General features: G+C 37.5%; 1 protein-coding gene across 1 annotated transcript in view; it reads right to left on the reverse strand.

The window, feature by feature from the left end:
- The window catches only part of CDK17 (cyclin dependent kinase 17), a 115,021-nt gene that overhangs the window by 38,845 nt on the left and 56,315 nt on the right, over positions 1 to 19,861 (reverse strand). The window contains exon 2 of the mRNA XM_050749314.1: positions 10,020 to 10,166. Within this exon, the coding sequence (XP_050605271.1) occupies positions 10,020 to 10,137 (118 nt within the window). The 5' untranslated portion in view covers positions 10,138 to 10,166. The remainder of the gene's footprint in view (positions 1 to 10,019; positions 10,167 to 19,861) is intronic.

The following is a 19,861-nucleotide window of genomic DNA, read 5'->3' on the forward strand; positions in this document are numbered from 1 at the left end:
AAGCATGCTTGGCTGCGCACGTGGCTCACAACTGTAATCCTAGCACTTTGGGAAGCCAAGGCAGGCAGATCACCTGAGGTCAGGAGTTTGAGACCAGTCTGACCAACATGGTGAAACTCTATCTCTACTAAAAACACAAAAATTAGCTGGGCGTGATGGCATGCGCCTGTAGTCCCAGCTATTCAAGAGGCTGAGACAGGAGAATTGCTTGAACCAGGGTGGCAGAGGCTGCAGTGAGCCGAGATTGTGCCACTGCACTCCAGCCTAAGCAACAGAGCAAGACTCCGTCTCAAAGAGAAAAAAAAGAAATTAAGCATGCTTTAGAATATAAAAGGATGGTCCCAGTCTAAAGGAATTTACATCCCTGTTTGCTGGACATTCAAAATTGTATGTCAATTAGTGAATAAAACAGAATACCTAAATACATATCAATACAGAGGCTCCAAGTTTATTCCCCCGAATTTGGGATTAATATAAAGAATTTTTAAACAATCACGGACCCATAACCAAGCAGAAACATTTAAAAAATATAATACTTAAAAGCTATTTAATTATGCATGGGGGAGAACCTGTTTTGTAATGTTTACTGGAAATCTCATGACTCCTTTCCACCTCCAAAGAAGAGCTCTGATACAGGTTAAAGATACGTCTTGTGATACACAATTAATCTTCTATATTAGAATTCTGTTTTTACTGATAGCAGCCAAGGAGTTTTAAAAAGAACTGGGCTGCTCTGAATACATTCTTTTTAAAATGAAGCCAACTATTCTTCTGTAGCTAACAATCAAGCATAAGGATACCTCCTCATCAGGGGATTCCTCTGCCTGTAAAGGTTTCTCAACCAAGGACAGGCTGACAGGAGGAGCTGGCTACAAGCCTTAAAGTGAAAGGCTTTTCTCACAAGAAAATGCTAGGATCCGAAGAACAGGACCAGGGTATGGGCTCCAGAAAAATGGGCCAAGAAGGCCATGTGGCCTGAGCCTCTACTAGTACTGGTTGCCTGCAAGTGTAGAGGAAGGATGGGGCATGAGCGCCCAAAGGCTCACTCAAGGTCCAAGCTATCTAATCTGGGTCAAAGACCAGATTGGAGGTAGGGGCAAATGTCTACCTAGTAATACAGAACACGTGTCTAAAGTTTCCTGTGATCTGTACATTCCTTGGAAGTACCTGATAAAGAATTTGGGGGTCTTAAGTCTAGCAAAATAATCAATGATTTAATAATGAATAAGGAGGGGCTATCTGATATAAATGCATAAACAAATTACAAACAATGTGAGATAATACAAGCTATAGCATACAATAAGATTCTTCTCAGCCAAGCATGATGGCATGCACCTGTAGTCCCAGCTACTCAGGAGGATAGAGTGGGAGGATCTCTTGTGCCCAGGAGTTTGAGGCTGCAGTGAGCTAAGATAATGCCACTGCATTCCAGCCTGGGTGGCAGAGTAAGACCCTGTCTCAAGAAAGAGGAAAGAAAAATGAAGATTTTTTTCTCTTTCTAGATCATTTCACGTAAATAATTTGTAAAATATTAAATACAAATTATGCAAATACTTTGCCTACAGACAACTTTAGTTGCTCTGTAAAGCTGTCCTGGAGAATATAGCTTGATTGTTCTGGAGAATATAGGAAAAAAATGGGGATCATAAGGACATACTATTTGATAAACACTACTCTAGGCACTGGGCATCAACTGGTGAACAAAACAAAGTACTATTCTCAGAGTGCATAAAACCTAATAGGGAAAAAAACACACACACGAAGTCAGGTAATGACAGGCAATATGCAAAAGACTAAAATAGAGGGATGTGGAAATGAGTAGCTAGTTATTTTACACTGTATACTGAGGAAAGTTCTCTCTGCTGAGATAATTTTAACAGAAATTTAAATGCAAGGAAGAGCCAGTCAGGGAAGATGGGTAAGTTGTGGATAACAGAATATTCCAGATAGAGAAAAAAGCTACTGCAAAAGCCGACATATGGCAGGGTTTGACTTGTTAGAATAGTGGTCCTCAAACTTTAACATGCTTCAGAATCATCTTTGAGGATCTGTAAAACATGATTGCTGGGTCTCACCCACAGACTTCCTGGTTCAGTAGGTCTGGGGTGGAATCTAAAAATATGTGTTTCTAACAAATTCCCAGGCCCTGCTGACATTGCTGGTCCAGAGATCACACTTTGAGAACCACTGTGTTAGAGGACTAGAAAGAAGGCAAGTATAGCTAGAGTACCTAACCGTGCAGGGAACAGTGGTACTAGGTGAGACCAGAGAGGTAAGGAGGGAACAAGTCATTCAACATTCATACTTCACCATAAAAGTTTGAATTTTATTCTCAGATTGGAAGCAGTTATGGTAGCTTTGAAGCAGGGGAGTGATATGATCTGATTCATGTTTCAAAAATATCACTGTGAAGGGTTAGAGATAGTAGGAGGTAAGGGGGTAGGGATGACTACAAAAGGGTAACACGAGAGATCTCTTGTCATGATGAAATAGTTATCTTGACTGCAGTGGTTATACGAATCAACACAGGTGAGGACATGACACAGAACTATATTTAGACTTTATTCCAGTATCTATTTCCTGGGTTCTGTAGTTACATAAGATGGAACCACAATGGTGAGGGGGACTGGGAGAACGGTACAAGTATGGGTCTTTGCATATTATCTTCGTAACTTCCTTTGAATTTGTAATTATTGAAAATAATTTTTTAAGATACCACCTTGGTTGCTGTTTGAAAAACAGGCAATAGGGAACCAAGAGCCAAAGGAGGAGATTACTATAGTACCCTAAGTAACAAATGTTGGTGGCTTAGACTAGGATAGCTGTACTGAAGACGGAGGGAAGCAGACAGATTTAGGACATATTACAAAGGCAGAAGCAACAGGCCAGCAGACACGATTGCTAAATTAGTTTCACACACACTCCTACCACCCAGCTTTTAGTCAGCATTTATAGTAAAAACGTCTATTCAAAGATTTTTTTTTTCTTTTTTTCCAGGCAGGGTCTTGCTCTGTTGCACAGGCTGGAGTGCGGTGGTGCAGTCACAGCTCACTGCAGCCTCAACCACCTGGGCTCATGTGATCCTCCCACTTCATCCTCCCCACCATAGCTGGGACTACAGGCACACACCATCACACCTGGCTAATCTGTGTCTTTTTGGTAGAGATGGGGTTTTGCTATGTTGCCCAGCTAGTCTCAAACTCCTGGGCTCAAGTGATCCTCCTAACCTCAATCTCCCAAAGCACTGGGATTACAAGGAGCCACCATGCCTAGCCTCAAAATATTTTTAAATCTTTGCCAGATCAACTGTTAAAAATATATGAAACATGATTTACTAATGGACTATAATTGGAATTGCGCATCAGTCACATCGATCAGGGGTCCCCAACTCCTGGGTCACAGACCAGTACTGGTCCATGGCCTGTTACGAACCTGGCCAAGAGGTGAGCAGTGGGCGAGTGAGCAAAGCTTCATCTGTATTTACAGCCACTCCCCATCACTCACATTACTGCTTGAGCTCCACTTCCTGTCAGATCAGTGGCAGCATTGATTCTCACAGGAGTACTAACCCTGTTGTGAACTGTGCATGCGAGGGATCTAGGTTTTGTGCTCCTTATGAGAATCTAATGCCTGATGATCTGTCACTGTCTCCCACCACCCTCAGATGGGACCATCTAGTTGTAGGAAGACAAGGGCAGGGCTCTCACTGATTCTACATTATAGTGAGTTATGTAATTATTTCATTATATATTACAATGTAATAATAACAGAAATAAAGGGCACAATAAATATAATATGCTTGAATCATCCTGAAACCATCCCCCCAACCTCAGTCTGTGGAAAAACTGTCTTCCACAAAACTGGTCCCTGATGCCAAAAAGGCTGGGGACCTCTGATACAGATGACTATCGTAATCATGAGTTTGTAAAGGTTATTTATGTGGTAAAAAATTGGAAGCCACAATGGTGGGGGTTGGGGGCAGGGAGGAGACAACAGGAAGGTAAAGGAGAGAAAAGAATCAGGGACACCACCTAGATTTTTAGTTTTAGTAACTGGTTAAGTGAGGAAAGTTTGAGGAGAGGCAGATTTTGGAGAAAGGAAATCAAGAATTCTGATTTGGTCATACGAAATCTAAGATTCCCATTACACATCTATGTGGAGAAGACAAGAAGGCATTTAAATATGAATCTAGAGATCCAGATGAAGAGCCTAACTGGAGATTCAGACTTAGCAGTAGTCAATATATATATGGCAGCAGAAATTATAGGATTGGATGAGGTCACCCAAGGAGAGGGTATAGATAGAGAAGAGATTGTAGCCCATGAGAGAGCCACAATAAAACAGAATAAACTGTTCTAACACTTCCAGATCTTGAAAGTAATTAACTGGCCAATTCAATAATAACACTAAGGGAAATAAGTCAGACACAAAAGGACAAATATTATATGGTTCCATTTATATGAGGTACCTAGAATAGGCAAATTCATACACAGAAAGTAGAATTGTGGTTACCAGGGGCTGGGGAGAGGAGGGAATGTGGAGGTATTGTTTAATGGGTACAGAGTTTCAGTGTCGGATGATGAAAAAGTTATAGACATGGGTAGCAGTGATGGATACACATGTAAATAGACAAGTATTTAATGCTGCTGAATCGTATACTTCAAAATGTTAAACTTTGTGTTATATATATTTTACCTTAACTTTAAAAAAGTAATGGAAATCTACATGAAACATTGCAGATCTTTTATATTCTATAATTAGTTCCAAGTAAGGATTTCCAATGATTTTTACCACCACAACATGGCAAACATTATGATTCCACTAAGAAGTGTTATTTGGCATCTTATTTATCTGGATCTTTTCATTACGTGAACTATGAGCAGGAACATGCAATTTCACAGCCCAACTCATAGCCTAAGCCATTCCCTCCTCCCAGTCCTACTCTTTTAAACATTACTACTAGCCTGATCCCATTCTAGATCCTACATATATCCAATGGAGTTTATGCCCTCAGCTTCAACCTTTCCTGGAACTTGTGCTATGTGTAGGAGTTAGTCCTCCTTAAACTCCCTATGTTATCCACTGTTGTAAAAAACAGTTACTGTTATAATGTAACCACAAACTGTCACAGCTATCATGTAAGAGATCAGCAAGATAAAGAGACCGAGGTAAAAGACAGAGGCTCACAATATCCATAAAACTGGGATTTGTTGACTCCAAACATGACAAATTGCTCCACTGTACAAATGGGGCTGTTAAGAATGAGAATTTGGAATCTCAGGAGAACCAGGCCATTTTAATCTTTGCCTTTTGGTGTTACTTCTAATCCTAAATAATCATGATAAGTGACATTGTTAGGTTTATCTGACTACACTTCTTGAGAACATGTACATTAGATGAAGAATTTCAGTTGGTCAAGAAGTCTCAAGTAGTATATGTACAACATAACATAACTTTACCTTTCTACAACTGTGATTTATTCTCTTCCTCACATTTAAATTGTCACCTATTCTCCTCATCAGATTCAATAATCTCAATATATCTTCCCAATATAAGAAAAAATAAGTTCAAGGCTATGTAAACACAAGATTCTGAAATATAACTTTCTGTGGTAAGTCTTAAAATAGAATTAAGACTTAACAAACATGTGTTCTGCTGCAGTGACAGCAAAAAAAAAAAAAAAAGACATCAAATAAATTGAGCGTCTATGAGGGAAAGCTGTAGCTCAGATGAACTGAATTTTTAATTGAGATGAAATTCTTATAACATTAACCATTTTAAAGTATACAATTCAGTGGCATTTCATATACTTAGAATGTGGTACAACCATAACCTCTCTGTTTTCCAAAACATTTTCATATCACCAGAGAAGATTCCATACACATTAACCAGTCACTCCTCAGTCTTTTCTCCCTATCAGCCTCTGGGAACCACTAATCTGCTTTTTGACTCTATGGATTTACCTATTCTGGATACTTCATATAAATGGAATCATAAGAGTATTTTGGGTCTGGCTCCTTTCAGTTTTCAAAGTTCATCTATGCTATCGCACATAGCGCTTCATTTATGTATTGAATAATATTCCATTCTACGGACAGACCACATTCTGTTTATCCATTCATCTGCTGATGGGCATCTGGGTTGTTTCCATGTTAGCTGTTGTGAATAGTGCTGCTACAAATGTAAATATTTGTGTACAAGACTTTGATTACCTGTTTCAATTATTTGGGGTATATTCCTAGGAACAGAATTATTGGGTCATATAGTAAGTCTACATTTAACTTTTTGAAGAACTGAGGTAAATTAATTTTTGACAGGTTTTTTTTTTGTTTTGTTTTGTTTTTGAGATGGAGTCTAGCTCTGTTACCCAGGCTGGAATGCAGGGGCGCCATCTCGGCTCACTGCAACCTCCACCTCCTGAGTTCAAGCAATTCTCCTGCCTCCTGAGCAGCTGGGGGACTACAGGCATGCGCCACCACATTCAGCTAATTTGTGTATTTTTAGTAGAGACAGGTTTCACCATGTTGGCCAGGCTGGTCTAGAACTCCTTGCCTCCAGTGATCTGCCCACTTCGGCCTCCCCAAAGTGCTGGGATTACAGGCATAAGCCACCATGCTTGGCCTTGACAGGTTTTTAAAAATTGAACATTCAACACTTCTCAGTTAGTAAAAAGAAACCTGATAGGCTCAAAATTCTTTTCTTCCAGGCACTACAGAAAAAATTATTTTGTACATTTCAGTTTGTACATTTTTGTGCAAAAATTTTATTCATATTTAGGGAAAGGTGTAATGAGTTAAGGCCAGTATCCTTAAATCAACCAAATTTGCAAACTTTCAACTTTTTTTTTTAACATACTGAATACAAATTCAGGATTCTTCATTCCTAGGTTCAACCAACCTGTCAATGTGCAAACATACTAGTTTCTATAAACAGACAAAGTAATGTGAATTATATTATAGATTTATAACAGAGTTAAAACCTTCATAGTATGACTCAGTTATCAAAATGAGAGAGATAATATCTCACATTCTGTTTGGATAGAGGTAGAACATGCATGAGTGAGATTATGGGTATACGTATAACCAAATGCATCATACACATAATTTTTCCAAGATGTTTATAGTATTACCCCCCAATTAATGTGTTCTGGATCTAGAGTATGCAGGAGAGTCATGTGCCTAGATATGCAAGAGTAATAGGACTGTGATCATGCCTGTGACTAATCAAGAGACAAGTGATCAAAAATTGGTCTAAAAGCAGTTTAGGGAAATTATAAACTGCTGTTATGTGCCATGTGATGTTTCAGTCAATGATAGACATCATATACAACAGTGGTCTCATAATATTACAATGGACCTGAAAAACTCCTATAGCCTAGTGATGCTGTACCTGCTGTAACATAGTAGCACAATGCATTTCCTTTTCTATGTTTAGATATACTTAGATACACAAACACTTACCATTGTGTTACAACTATCTACAGTATTCAGTACCATAATATGCTGTGCAGGTTTGTAGCCTATTATTTAACAGGTTGTACCATGTAGCCTAGGTGTGCAGTAAGCTATACTACCTAGTTTTGTTAAGTGTACTCTGATGTTTGCACAATGATGAAATGGCCTAATAACACATCTCTCGGAATTCATCCTCGTTGTTAAGCAATGTATGACTGTATATTCCTCCTACTCCTTCAGCTAGCATTATGCTACTATTTGGCATTAAACAAAGCTCACTGTTCCTTCATAAACTGCTTATATTGTATGTAAGAAGATCAATTAAAAAGTATATACTTGACATTCATTATGCTATATTCTCTGAATTCTGGCATGGACTGCATCTGTGTATGTGACCTAACAGCTTTTATACTCTAAAATATGTTCCACAAGAAAAGAATGTGTTGGAATCAGCTATTAGGCACTGACAGGTGACCAAAAAGGTGTAGAATCTCTGTGAAAGCTGTTGGTGAAATCCATGTGCTATTACAGAGAGAAAACAAGCAATAGTAGATTATGGTAGCCGATGCTACCAGCAATCTTTGTAACCCAAGAGGAATCAATGTCTCTTACGACATACTCAAGTATTACTTCAAGTAAGTCAGGTCAAGAAGAAACTCAACAGATAACCTATTTGCCCTTCTTTACTACCTATTAAAAGTTACTACCGTAATAAAAGAAGTTTTAATAAACACATACAAATTGAAAAAACAAATATTTTTAATCTTTCACCATTTGTTAAAAACAAAGCATGTTTTATGATAGTTAATACCAAAATATTCCAGAAAATATGCAACTGGTCTAAAATATTAGCTAAAACATACATTCATTTTCTTTGACTCATACCTTCTCTTTAGGAAAAGAGATTTGTCTTGTAGTCAAATACTAAAAATATGTCACAGAAACCATCCACTATGATATGTACTGTGCTTATTTTATTCCTGATCATTGGCAAACACATTGGCAAGACCCTTCTATCATAAAAGTAAGCACACTGGGCTTCCCACCAAAAATTCAATGAGGGGGTCTAAAAGAGAATTAAGGATTTTGCTCTGTGTATCTAGAAGAGGTCCTCCGGCAAGAGGAACAACAGTAAAATCATAAAGTAATCTTTGAGATTTGACCCAAATGTAATTTGGATTTAAAATAATATCCAAATTATTATATTAAATTTCCTCTCCTCCCTACCATGACAAAAACAAAACGACGCCAGGCGCAGTGGCTCACACCTGTAATCCCAGCACTTTGGGAGGCCGAGGCAGGCAGATCACTTGAGGTCAGGAGTTCAAGACTAGCCTGGTCAACATGGTGAAACTCCATCCCTACTAAAAATACAAAAAACTTAGCTGGGCATGGTGGCCCATGCCTGTAATCCCAACTACTCAGGAGGCTAAGGCAGGAGAATCACTTGGAACCCAGGAGGCAGAGGTTGCAGTGAGCTGACATTGTGCCACTGCACTCCAGCCTGGGCACAGAGCGAGACTGTCTCAAAAAAAAAAGGTAGATGTTATCAAGGAAAACCTTAACAAATGAATGAAAGGCTCCTTGCAGAACAGTAGCAATGCTGTAGACTTGGAAGTGAAGAAATCTGGGTTCTAAAGTACTGGTTCTGGAGCTGGGTAACCTTGAGCAAATAATGACCCTTCTGAGGAAAGGAAATAAGAAAACTGAAGCCTGGGTAGGATAAATGGCTTACCCAGAGTCATCAACTAGGAAATGTTTAAGTGTATTAGTGTATCCAAAATCCAAACCCATGATTTTAAAAGTCCAGAGCCCACTCCACTATACCTTTTCGTCTGTCAAAACGTAAATATTTGCATTCTAGTGGAAGGGGTAAGCATATTCATGCTTTCTAACCACTGCCACAAATCTCTAACAGGAGAATTTCAGGCACAGGTAAGGAAGATTTGCCAGATACTATGCACATCATGACACACTGAAAGCCAGTCACGTAAGTTCCTTCCCAGTTATTATTATGACATCCCTAGGGCTATTTCAGATTTGAGTATGTAGCCTTCCTCTAGAAATTTCAACAGGATTTTGTATTTAATACATTTAACAAGCTCTTATTTTAACATCTGGATACTACTACTTTATGTTGTAAAAAGCACTGTCAAATGCACGAAACATTATGAAACTATGATGAAGCCACAAACAGAAATTTCACACACTTCCTATGCACTTTTAAGCTGTATTAACTGTAGTTATAATAACGAAATAGTTATTTAACAATCAAGATAATATTATAAAATGCACCCTTATTTAAGAACTAGCGAAAAATGGAAGGATATGTGGAATAGAACAATTCATCAGGGTTTGAGACCAGGTATCGTAATGTTGGAGTGAGAAGGAAATATTTCAGTTAGTAAGCAAACAAAAGTTGTACAGTCTTCAATTTCCTAAGAAACCATGGAATGAGACAGAAATAAACAAAAGGAAGCTATTATGAACTTATCTAAAAAGTATATTTACATTCTATTCATAAAGTAAAAGGAAGAAGCATCTCCCCCTATGCCAAATATTTACCATTATCCTTGCTGCTGTTTTCTTCAATAGTCATTTGTTCAGCCAATTCAGACAATGATTCATCAATAGTCTGGCTTCCTCGAAGAGTGAGGGATAGCCTTCTCTTAAATTTTTTCATCCTATCAATTGAATGTGGCTTGAAAAATCCTGAAAGAAAAGAATAAACACAAAACTAAAGCTATAAATATTTTACCACTAAAGAAAAATACCACCTGGGTTTACTGGAAATTTTTAAAATAGAAATATAATGAGGAATTCTCACTTCTGCCAAACATCACCAAATCCAACCCCTTTTTAAAAAAGATCCACCTACTCTGAATAATGCTGTATTTATTTGGCATCATCAGACGAGCAGGAATTCTATAAACTAAAGAGTGGGACTTTAAGCATCACAAATAAGTTTAGAAGGATTGGAAATTTTCTTAAAATGTGTATTTTAAAAGCCATTTTAGTAAAATATCAACATTATTTTGATGCTTAGGTTCCATCACATAAATATCAATCATCATATTGGAACCAGCCAGTGGTATCTTCAGATGTAACTGGGGGGAGGGTAAGGTAATGGAGGAAGACAAAGAACAATGTTTGACAATTAAACAGCTCCAACAAGAAATTTTCCTTTTTACGCTCTTACACAGCCAGTACATTAGAGTTTGGTTTTGTTTTTCCTTGTTAGGCTTTCAAGTGTCTCTTACATACTAAGAGAACCAAGCTTTAGAAGGAAGAAACGAAAGCCAAATTAGCTGGTACTGAATGCCCGACACACAGTAGATACTTTCCTATCTCTAATTAAGTCTTCCTCATTCTGAAAAGCAAAGTACACTATCCCATTTTCATACATGAGGAAATATGCTCAAAGAAGTTCCTTGACTCATGTCAAACAAATAAATGACAGAACTGAGATTTAAAACCAGAATTACCACTTACTTTTTCCTCCACACTTTAACATCTTTGAAATCAGAATGTATCTCACCATTAATATGGTATCAAAATGTAACTGGCAGTATTTTTTCTTACGGGCACATAAATTAATGGTATAATTCACAGTAGAGTCTTGGATATGATGAAACAAGGTACTCATGCCAAACCCAAATTCTTGACCCACAATTTCCTTTCTAACTTGGTATTTCTGTGATGAGCTGGCTTACCAGATTGCCATGCACGCTATAACCATTATCCCAATCAACCAAGAATAAGGGCCACATAACACCTCTATGTTAAAGTACTGGGGATTTACCATCCAGCTCCGGATATCTATTTTATATCTGTACATGTTTTGCTTATTTTTTCAGTATAAGAGTTTATTCTAAGTAACTGAGTTTACTGAACAGGTAATCTATGCATATTAGTTATAGAATAATTTTTGTTTGCTCAAAAGCTGGGGGGAGGTATCACAAATAAACTTATAAGTAATAATTTTATATTTTACCACTTTCATATTATATACTTATTTTAAAATAGAAACCAGCTTGGCATAGTGGCTCATGCTTGTAACCCTGGCATTTTGGGAGGCCAAGGCAGGAGGATCTCTTGGGGTCAGGAGGTTAAGACCAGCCTGGGAAACAGTGAGAACTTGTCTCTACTGAAAAAAACAAAAAAATTAGCCAGGCATGGTGGCATCTGCCTATATGCTCAGCTACTCAGGAGAGACTGGGGTGGGAGGATCACTTTGAGCCCAGGAATTTGAGGCTGCAGTGAGCTACGAATGTGCCACTGCACTCCAGCCTGAGTGATAGAATGAGATGCTGTCTCTTAAATAATGTTAATAAATTTTTAAAATCCACTATAATAAAAATACCAAAAAATACTAAACACACATTAAAATAGCAAGAGTTGCGACTGCACTTCAATAAGGACTCTTTTCACCCATATGCTCTAAAATACGAGACATACTTTGGTGAGATATACTTTGGTGAAATATTGAAAAGTTCCTATTCCTTAGCTCAGTTTAAAGTCAAGTTTATGCTCCTAAATGTTTTCTATTAATGTATCCTCCAGTTCACAAATCCTCTTTTCATCTGTGTCTAATCTACAGTTAAACCCATCTGTTGTGCTCCAAGTTTTAGTTACTGTATTTTTCAGCTCTAGAATTTCCATTTGATTCTTTTCTACAGATGCTAGTTCTCTAGTTAAATTCTCCACCTTGGCATCTATTTTCATGAACCAAATACAGTATTTTACAGCCCCTGTTTTTAACTCCAAAGTCTGCACAATCTGTGAATCAGTTTCTCTTGTCAATTTTCTTCTCTTGATCTTCCTGTATGCTTAGGAATTTTTTATTGTATGTAAGACATTGAGTTATCATTCGCAAATGTGTATAGAAAAACTGTAGAGCCTCCAGATGACGTCACCTTCCTCCAGAGAGGTTTTAATTTTTATTTTTTTAACAGTCTCTGTAGGAGCAGACTGACACAATCCAATTGGGACTGAGCTGACTTGAGACTGAGTTTCAGACACTATAAAGATTGGTAGGCCTCTGATTTGTCCTCACTCTATGGTGTGGCTCTTCAACAGATTCTAACTGTAAACCTAGGGCCAGAACAACAACAACAAACTACTGAAAGCTCCATTCAACTTCTTCAGTCGTTTTTTGCTCATCTCTTATGCCTTGCTCAGCTTTTATCTTCTTACCGCCAACAGTTTAAGAGTTGGAAAATGGATCAAGAGGAAAACCAGCACAGAGTGTGTCTACCTCACTTCTCTCCTGAATCTTGACTCTTCAAGTGTTGATTCATGGAGAACCTTTACAATGCCTTCAAAATGATTTTTTCCCCCAGCATTTCTAGTTTTCAGCAGTTTTAGTCTGTTACAAGTTACTCCATCATAGGCAGAAATGGAGGTTTTGATGTGGATTAGATAATACATGCACTTTCCAAGCAAGGTGAATTTAAAGGAGAAAGTAAACCATGAAGTTGATTCCAATTAAGAAACCTGTTAATTGTATGGTTATCCTAAATGCTATTCTTTACTTCTGATAGTCAACCTTTATAGCTCTACCTAGAGTCAGTAACTCATGCCATTTGTTTAAACATATTAGATATTTAAGTTGTACTGAGCTGTTGCCACTCTCATCTACCCTTTGTTTCTGTAAGACTTTACACTAGCAACATCTTCCTTTGTTAGGCTCCCAAATCACCCTGTGCAGTGAAGTAACTAGGGAGGCTTGGGGTACTCTAACTCTGCACATTCTGAAAAAAGCACTAGTCTGTGAGAGGCTCCTGGGAGATAACCTCCGAGCCCTTGGAATATCCTGCCTGGTAAGAGTGTCTCTGTATAAAAGAGACCTTGGATCACATCAGATAATCTATATAAACAATATGAATTATGTTTAATGCTTGTTTTGTATGCCTGGGGCTTTTGCACATACTGTATCAGTCTGATTTCTCAGGTGAGGAAGGACCTGCAGGAGAGGCTGGAGATTGAGTAACTAAAGTCAGTCATATGAGCACTCCATGCCTAACAGATCCACAGTAATTTTCTTGCACAACAAGACTCAGGTGGGCTTCTCTGGTTAAAGCTCTTTGCATGTTGTCATAGCCCATGCAACTCCAGTGGAAGAAGACAAATGAAAGCTCACATCTGGATCCTCTTGGACTTCAAGCTATATACCTTTTCTTTTTGTTGATTTTCATTGGTATCTTTTAGCCATAACAAATCATAACCATGAGTTTAACAGCTTCTCATAACCATGAGTTTAACAGCTTTTCTACGAGTCCTTCGAGCAAATCAAGCATGATGGGTTGGTCCTGGGGATTCCCAACGCACACTCCAAGAAATCTACATGCCCCAACAACAAGTCCTAAGAGATGGTAGCTCATAACTACCAACATTTCCGACTCCAACTTTCTCAAACACAGGCATCTAGTCACTAATGCGTATCCAACTATACAGACATCACCACTTCAGAATCTTGCCACACCACTTTTGAATGACCATTTTGCTGACCACTGGACCTGCCTATTGTTCTGGATGACAAATAAGGACCAAATAATAAAATATTACAGAAATGTTACTACAGAATTAATTCATATAACATAGTAACATTCTGTAACATAGACCAACTATAAATGGATTCAGTATCTATTACAGCACAGAACTGAGCTGTCCAAAACTGTAGCCAACAGCAGGCTAATAAGCACTTATTATGTATGTAGACACACTTGAAAGTATGTAGTCCAAACTGAGTTGTGCTCCAACTGTAAAATACACAGTGGACTTTGGTTGCCAGGGGCTGGGGGAAGGACAGGAATGGGAAGTTATGCTTTCATGGGTACAGAGTTTACATCTTGCAAGATGAAATGAATTCTGGAGATGGAAAATGGTGAAAGATGCAGAAAAATATGAAATAAATACTGCTGAACTGCACTTCAAAATGGTAAAAATAGTAAATTTTGTTACGTGTATTTTGCAACTTTTTTAAAAATTAAAAAAAAAAAAACCTTAGTGGCTTCAGATAATAACATTTATTATCCCTCACCAAAAAAAGGTTAATAACTATTATATTAATAACATGTTGAGGGCCAAGCGCAATGGCTCATGCCTGTAATCCCAGCACTCTGAGAGGCCGAGGTGAGCAGATCACTTGAGGCCAGGAGTTCAAGATCAGCCTGGTCAACATGGCAAAACTCCATCTCTACTAAAAATACAAAAATTAGCCAGGAATGGTGGTGCGCACCTATAATCCTAGCTACTTGGGCTGCGGCATGAGAATCACTTGATCCCAGGGGGCAGAGGTTGCAGTGAGCTAGGATTGTGTCACTGCACTCCAGCCTGGGTAACAGAGTGACTCTGTCGCAATAAATAAATAAATAAAATAATGTTGAAAAATATTTTAGATGTTTGGTTAAGTAAAAAATATCACCAAAATTAACTCTGCCTTTTAAAAAGTTTTCAAAAAATATGCCTACAAAAATCTTAAAAATTACATATGAGGTGCCCATTACATTTCTACTGGACAATGCTGATATGGAGCATCAAGTAGATCTTCATGGTTTTAAGAGAGTCCAAAAGAAAAAAAATAGAATCACATAAACCTTAATCTTTTCTTCATATAGTGCACTTGAACAATATATCAGAGGACATTCTATGTGCTTCTAACTCAGAATAATATGCATGGCACTTATTTCATCATCAAAGAGTGAAGAAAATCCTTGTCTATAAAACAATTTTAACTATGCTTATTTTATATTCTGTCAGGAATAAGAAAGTTATTTCTAATTCCTAAAAGCAAGAGAAAAATACTTATAAAGCTAAACCTTACTACAAAATTTTCAAATAAAATCACATCTTCAAATTGTTCCTATTTTTAATCTGTGGTATAATCGTAAAGCTTTAATTAAGTTACAGTGATTTGTAAACACAGATAATAAAGAATTTCATTACCACAGCCTAGATCATTATTACAGAAAAAATATCCCCAGATGAAATAGGTTCCTTGACATTTCTAATCATCTTTAAGTAGAACTGTGCATATCAACATTTTTCGTTAGCTGAGAACAAAAGCACATACGCTAAGCTAAAAACACCTTTTGTGATGTAAAAACTACTACTTACATTAAAAACTACTCCTTACTACTACTTAAATTGGCTTTAAGGTTAATTTTTAATATTTACTGTAATAGGGCAGTGCTAAACTACTGATTATCTAAAATTTGAACACTCAAGAGTTTGGTTAAAATATTTTATCAGTTTAATAAAAATGTTTGAGATTATTAAGATCTTTACACTATCATTTCTTTTTTAACTTTCAGGTTCAGGAGTACACGAACATGTTTGTTATATAGGCAAACTGCATATATGGGGTTCTGTGGTGTGCAGATTATTTTGTCACCAAAGTAGTAAGTATAACACCCAAGAGGCAGTTTTTTTATCCTCTCCCTCCTCCAATCTTCACCCTCAAGTAGGCCCCAGTGTCTGTTGATCCCCTCTTTGTGTCCATGTGTTCTCATTGCTTAGCTCCCACTTATGAGTGAGAACATGTGGCATTTGGTTTTCTGTTCCTACATTAGTTTGCTTAGAATAAACGGATGAATCTGGAGGCCATTATCCTACATTACCGTTTCTATGAATATTAAGACAGATTAAACAATGTGACTTAATGGTAAACGACTAAATGTTCACATTTCAGTGTGAATGTTATTCTTCAGAGGGCCCTTTTCTGACTCTATTCCTTTATCCTTAGTTTTTACTCATAGCACTTACCATATATATATACACACACATACACACACACATATTGCATATGTATACACACACACGTCTCATATATGTACGTGTGTGTACTGCAAAACTAATGTTTTTCTAGATGTCAAAAACACTGCTAGCTTTCTGTAATACTTAGATCAAATTTAAAATGGTAGAAGGGCAGTAAAGGGTAACAGAATGACAGCATATAACTCTCCATTTAAAGACAGTTGAAAATGTTCAAAAATCAGTTCTCAACAACAAGCACATAAAAGGAACTTGTAAATATAATGTATTATCTTACTTCACCTTGGGCTAAACTTGTTCTTGGATTATCTGCTATACAATTAAGGAAAGTTTTTATGTTTCTTTTATCCCGAAAAGGTAAGTATTCTATTTACTTAAAGAATACAGATAATGTAGAATGCCAACTAATGGGCCTTGGGAATAGAAAAATATGCATACCATACACTGTTTTTAAAGACGATAACAGGTATAAATACTCCCAAACTAGACGTTCTGGTATGAGTCTTTACTTGTAAAAATGGTGTTACAGTGTGGTTTTCTCAGCATTTGCAGTAAGAAACTCTTTGGATACAATTTCACCTTATATTCAAGCTACTCTAATATAAAAGGATGTAGTAGAGTGGCAATCAACTGTTTATGTTTTTGAAATATTCTTAAAACCGTTTTTTGCTAATAATTGCAAAATATTAAAGAAAATGCTAAATGTTATTTTTAAATGACTCTCCTTTAGGTAAATAAGCAAAGTTTACACGTAGATCAAGTATTGTGAAGAATAAAATCTAGGATTTATATGGGAAACTAAGGTTTTTCCACTTAATGTTGCTTTTGCCAGTCTTTCTGAAATATCAAACAGCGATAAAGACAGATTTATTTCTTCATAACATTTTCAGCAACTATGACTATAAATAAAAACTACTGTATAAAAAGTGAACTCATTAGGTGGCATGTAAGCAAATACTCTGTTATTTTCCCCACAATAATTAAGTCATGACAAATACCGAACACACTCCAGGACATGTAAGCTAATCATACAGAATGAGGAATAACCAATGTTTAAAACTTAAACTTTTTTCACTAGAGACAATGTTGTTATTTGCATAAAACACAAAGTAAAATACAAAAATTAGCCAGGCATGGGGGTGTGCACCTGTAATCCCAGCTACTTAGGAGGCCGAGGCAGAAGAATCGCTTGAACCTGGGAGGTGGAGGTTGCAATGAGCTAAGATCATGCCACAGTACTCCAGCCCAGGTGACAGAGCGAGACGCCATCTCAGAAAAAAAAAGAAAAGAAAAAAAAAAACGCATGAAGTGATTGCACAAAATACTGACAGAACACTGAATTAAAATTGCAATCATACTATAGGTTTTTTAAACAAACACTTAAAAATTTTAATCTTTGGCCAGGTGTGGTGGCTCTCACCTGTAATCCCAGCACTTTGGGAGGCAAAGGCAGGCAGATCATCGGAGGTCGGGAGTTCAAGATCAGCCTGACCAACACAGAGAAACCCCATCTCTACTAAAAATACAAAATCAGCTGGGTGTGGTGGCACATGCCTGTAATCCCAGCTACTTGGGAGGCTGTGGCAGGAGAATCACTTGAACCCGGAGGCAGAAGTTGCAGTGAGACACGATCATGCCATTGCACTCCAGCCTGGGCCAACAAGAGAGAAACTCTGTCTAAAAAAAAAATTAATCCTTGACGTGTTCAAATCTGAGGCTGATTCTTTTCTTTTGATAGTATGAATAGCAAAACACACAAACTAGAAAAAAAGAAATGTACCAAATATTTTCCTCCATTCATAAATATCATGAGAAAGACAATATTAGTTTATTGTGACACTTGAGGTGTAAAATGTCAGAGAAAAGAATGCCCTAGAGTTTGGTCCTTGTACCAAAAACAACCAGTAAACTGGAAAAACAACAAGAATCAACTATCCTCCAAGTATGGAACCTAATTAGACACTTAAAACAACCAGGAAAATGCTTCATGCAGAGACTACTGATCCTGATAGGAGACCCACATGGGCAAACCAGTAGCTACCATTCCCCATTTCTCAGCTTTGCCGCGACAGTAGGGAATAGCAGCCCCCATCTCTGGAGCGACTTATTAGTGCCACAGCAGGCAGTGGGAGAAGTTTGTCCTCCAAAAATTCGAATATTTTGGTCAGTTTGGTGGATCACTGAGAGACAGGCACAGAGGCAGATGCTTGCCTTTATTTAGGCCCTCTGGGGCTACCGGGCAGGGGAGGCGCATCTGCATCTACTCTAAGATCTAACAAGACAGCACCTTCTTTAAACCACATATTGTTATATCATTGCCAGGTCACTGACTTACTACAGAGATAATGGAATAGAAACTTCAGTGACTACACACACAAGAAAAACACAGTTTGCAAAAATGGTTTTGGAAAGTCACAAAGGGATGACAACAGCCTTCAACTAGCCAAGAAAGGCGAAAGGCCTGATGAGTGGGAGAATCCGATAACCACAGTTACCACATTGTAGTACAGTAGCCAGGTCTCAACAAATAACCACAGAGCACACAAACAGGAAACATGGCCCATTAAGAATAAAAGCATTTGACAGAAACCTGAAGCAGCACAGAATTTGGAATTGCTGGTCAAAAATGTTAAATCAACTGTCCTAAATATGCTCAAAGAGCTGAAGGAAATCAGGAGAACAATGTATGAGCAAAACAAGAATATCAACAAAGAGACTGAAGTTATAAAATGGAACCAAACAAAAATTCCAAAGCTAAAAATTACAATAACTATAATTTAAAAATTCACTAGAGTGGTTCAACAGATTTGAGCAGGCAGAAAAAATGATTAGCAAATCTGAAGACCAGGCAATTAAAATTAACCAGTCTTAGGGATACAAAGAAAAAAGCATGAAGAAAAATGAATAGAGCCTGATGAACCTATGGGACAGGGACACTATCAAGTGTACCCACATACACAGCACAGGAGCCCCCAAATATAAAAGGGGGAAATATTTGAAGAAATAATGGTGAAAAGCTTCTCAAACCTGATGAAAGACATGAATATATACATCCAAAAATTTCAGTGAAATCCAAGAAAAAATTCAAAGGAGATACAAAATTGAGACACATTATATCCAAAGTATAGAAACCCAAAGACAAATAAAGAATCTTGAAAGCAGCAAGAAAAAGCAACTAGACATACACATGGGCTCCTCAATAAGATTGACAGCTGATGTGTCATCAGAAACTGTGATGACCAGGCAGCAGTAGGAATGGAACATTTTAAATCTAGAGAGAAAAAAAAGTCAACCAAGAATTTTATATTCAGCAAAACTATCCTTCAAGAATGAAGGAGAAATTTCCAGATAAACAAAAGCCAAAGAAGTTTGTCACCAATAGACCTACTCTACAAGAAAGATAAAGGGAAACCCTCAGGATGTAATGAAAGGACATAAGAAGACATAACACTGGTAAAGGTAATTACACGGGTAATTATAAAAGAGAGTATTCATGCACTTTTGGTTTTTAACTCTTCTTTCTGCTTTTCTTGTTTTTCTAGTTATTTTATTATTGTTTTTTAAGTTCTGGGGTACATGTGCAAGATGAGCAGGCTTGTTACATAGGTAAACACGTGCCACGGCGGTTTGCT

The sequence above is a fragment of the Macaca thibetana genome, chromosome 11 (assembly GCF_024542745.1).
Source record: "Macaca thibetana thibetana isolate TM-01 chromosome 11, ASM2454274v1, whole genome shotgun sequence".
In the NCBI taxonomy this organism is placed as follows: Eukaryota; Metazoa; Chordata; class Mammalia; order Primates; family Cercopithecidae; genus Macaca; species Macaca thibetana.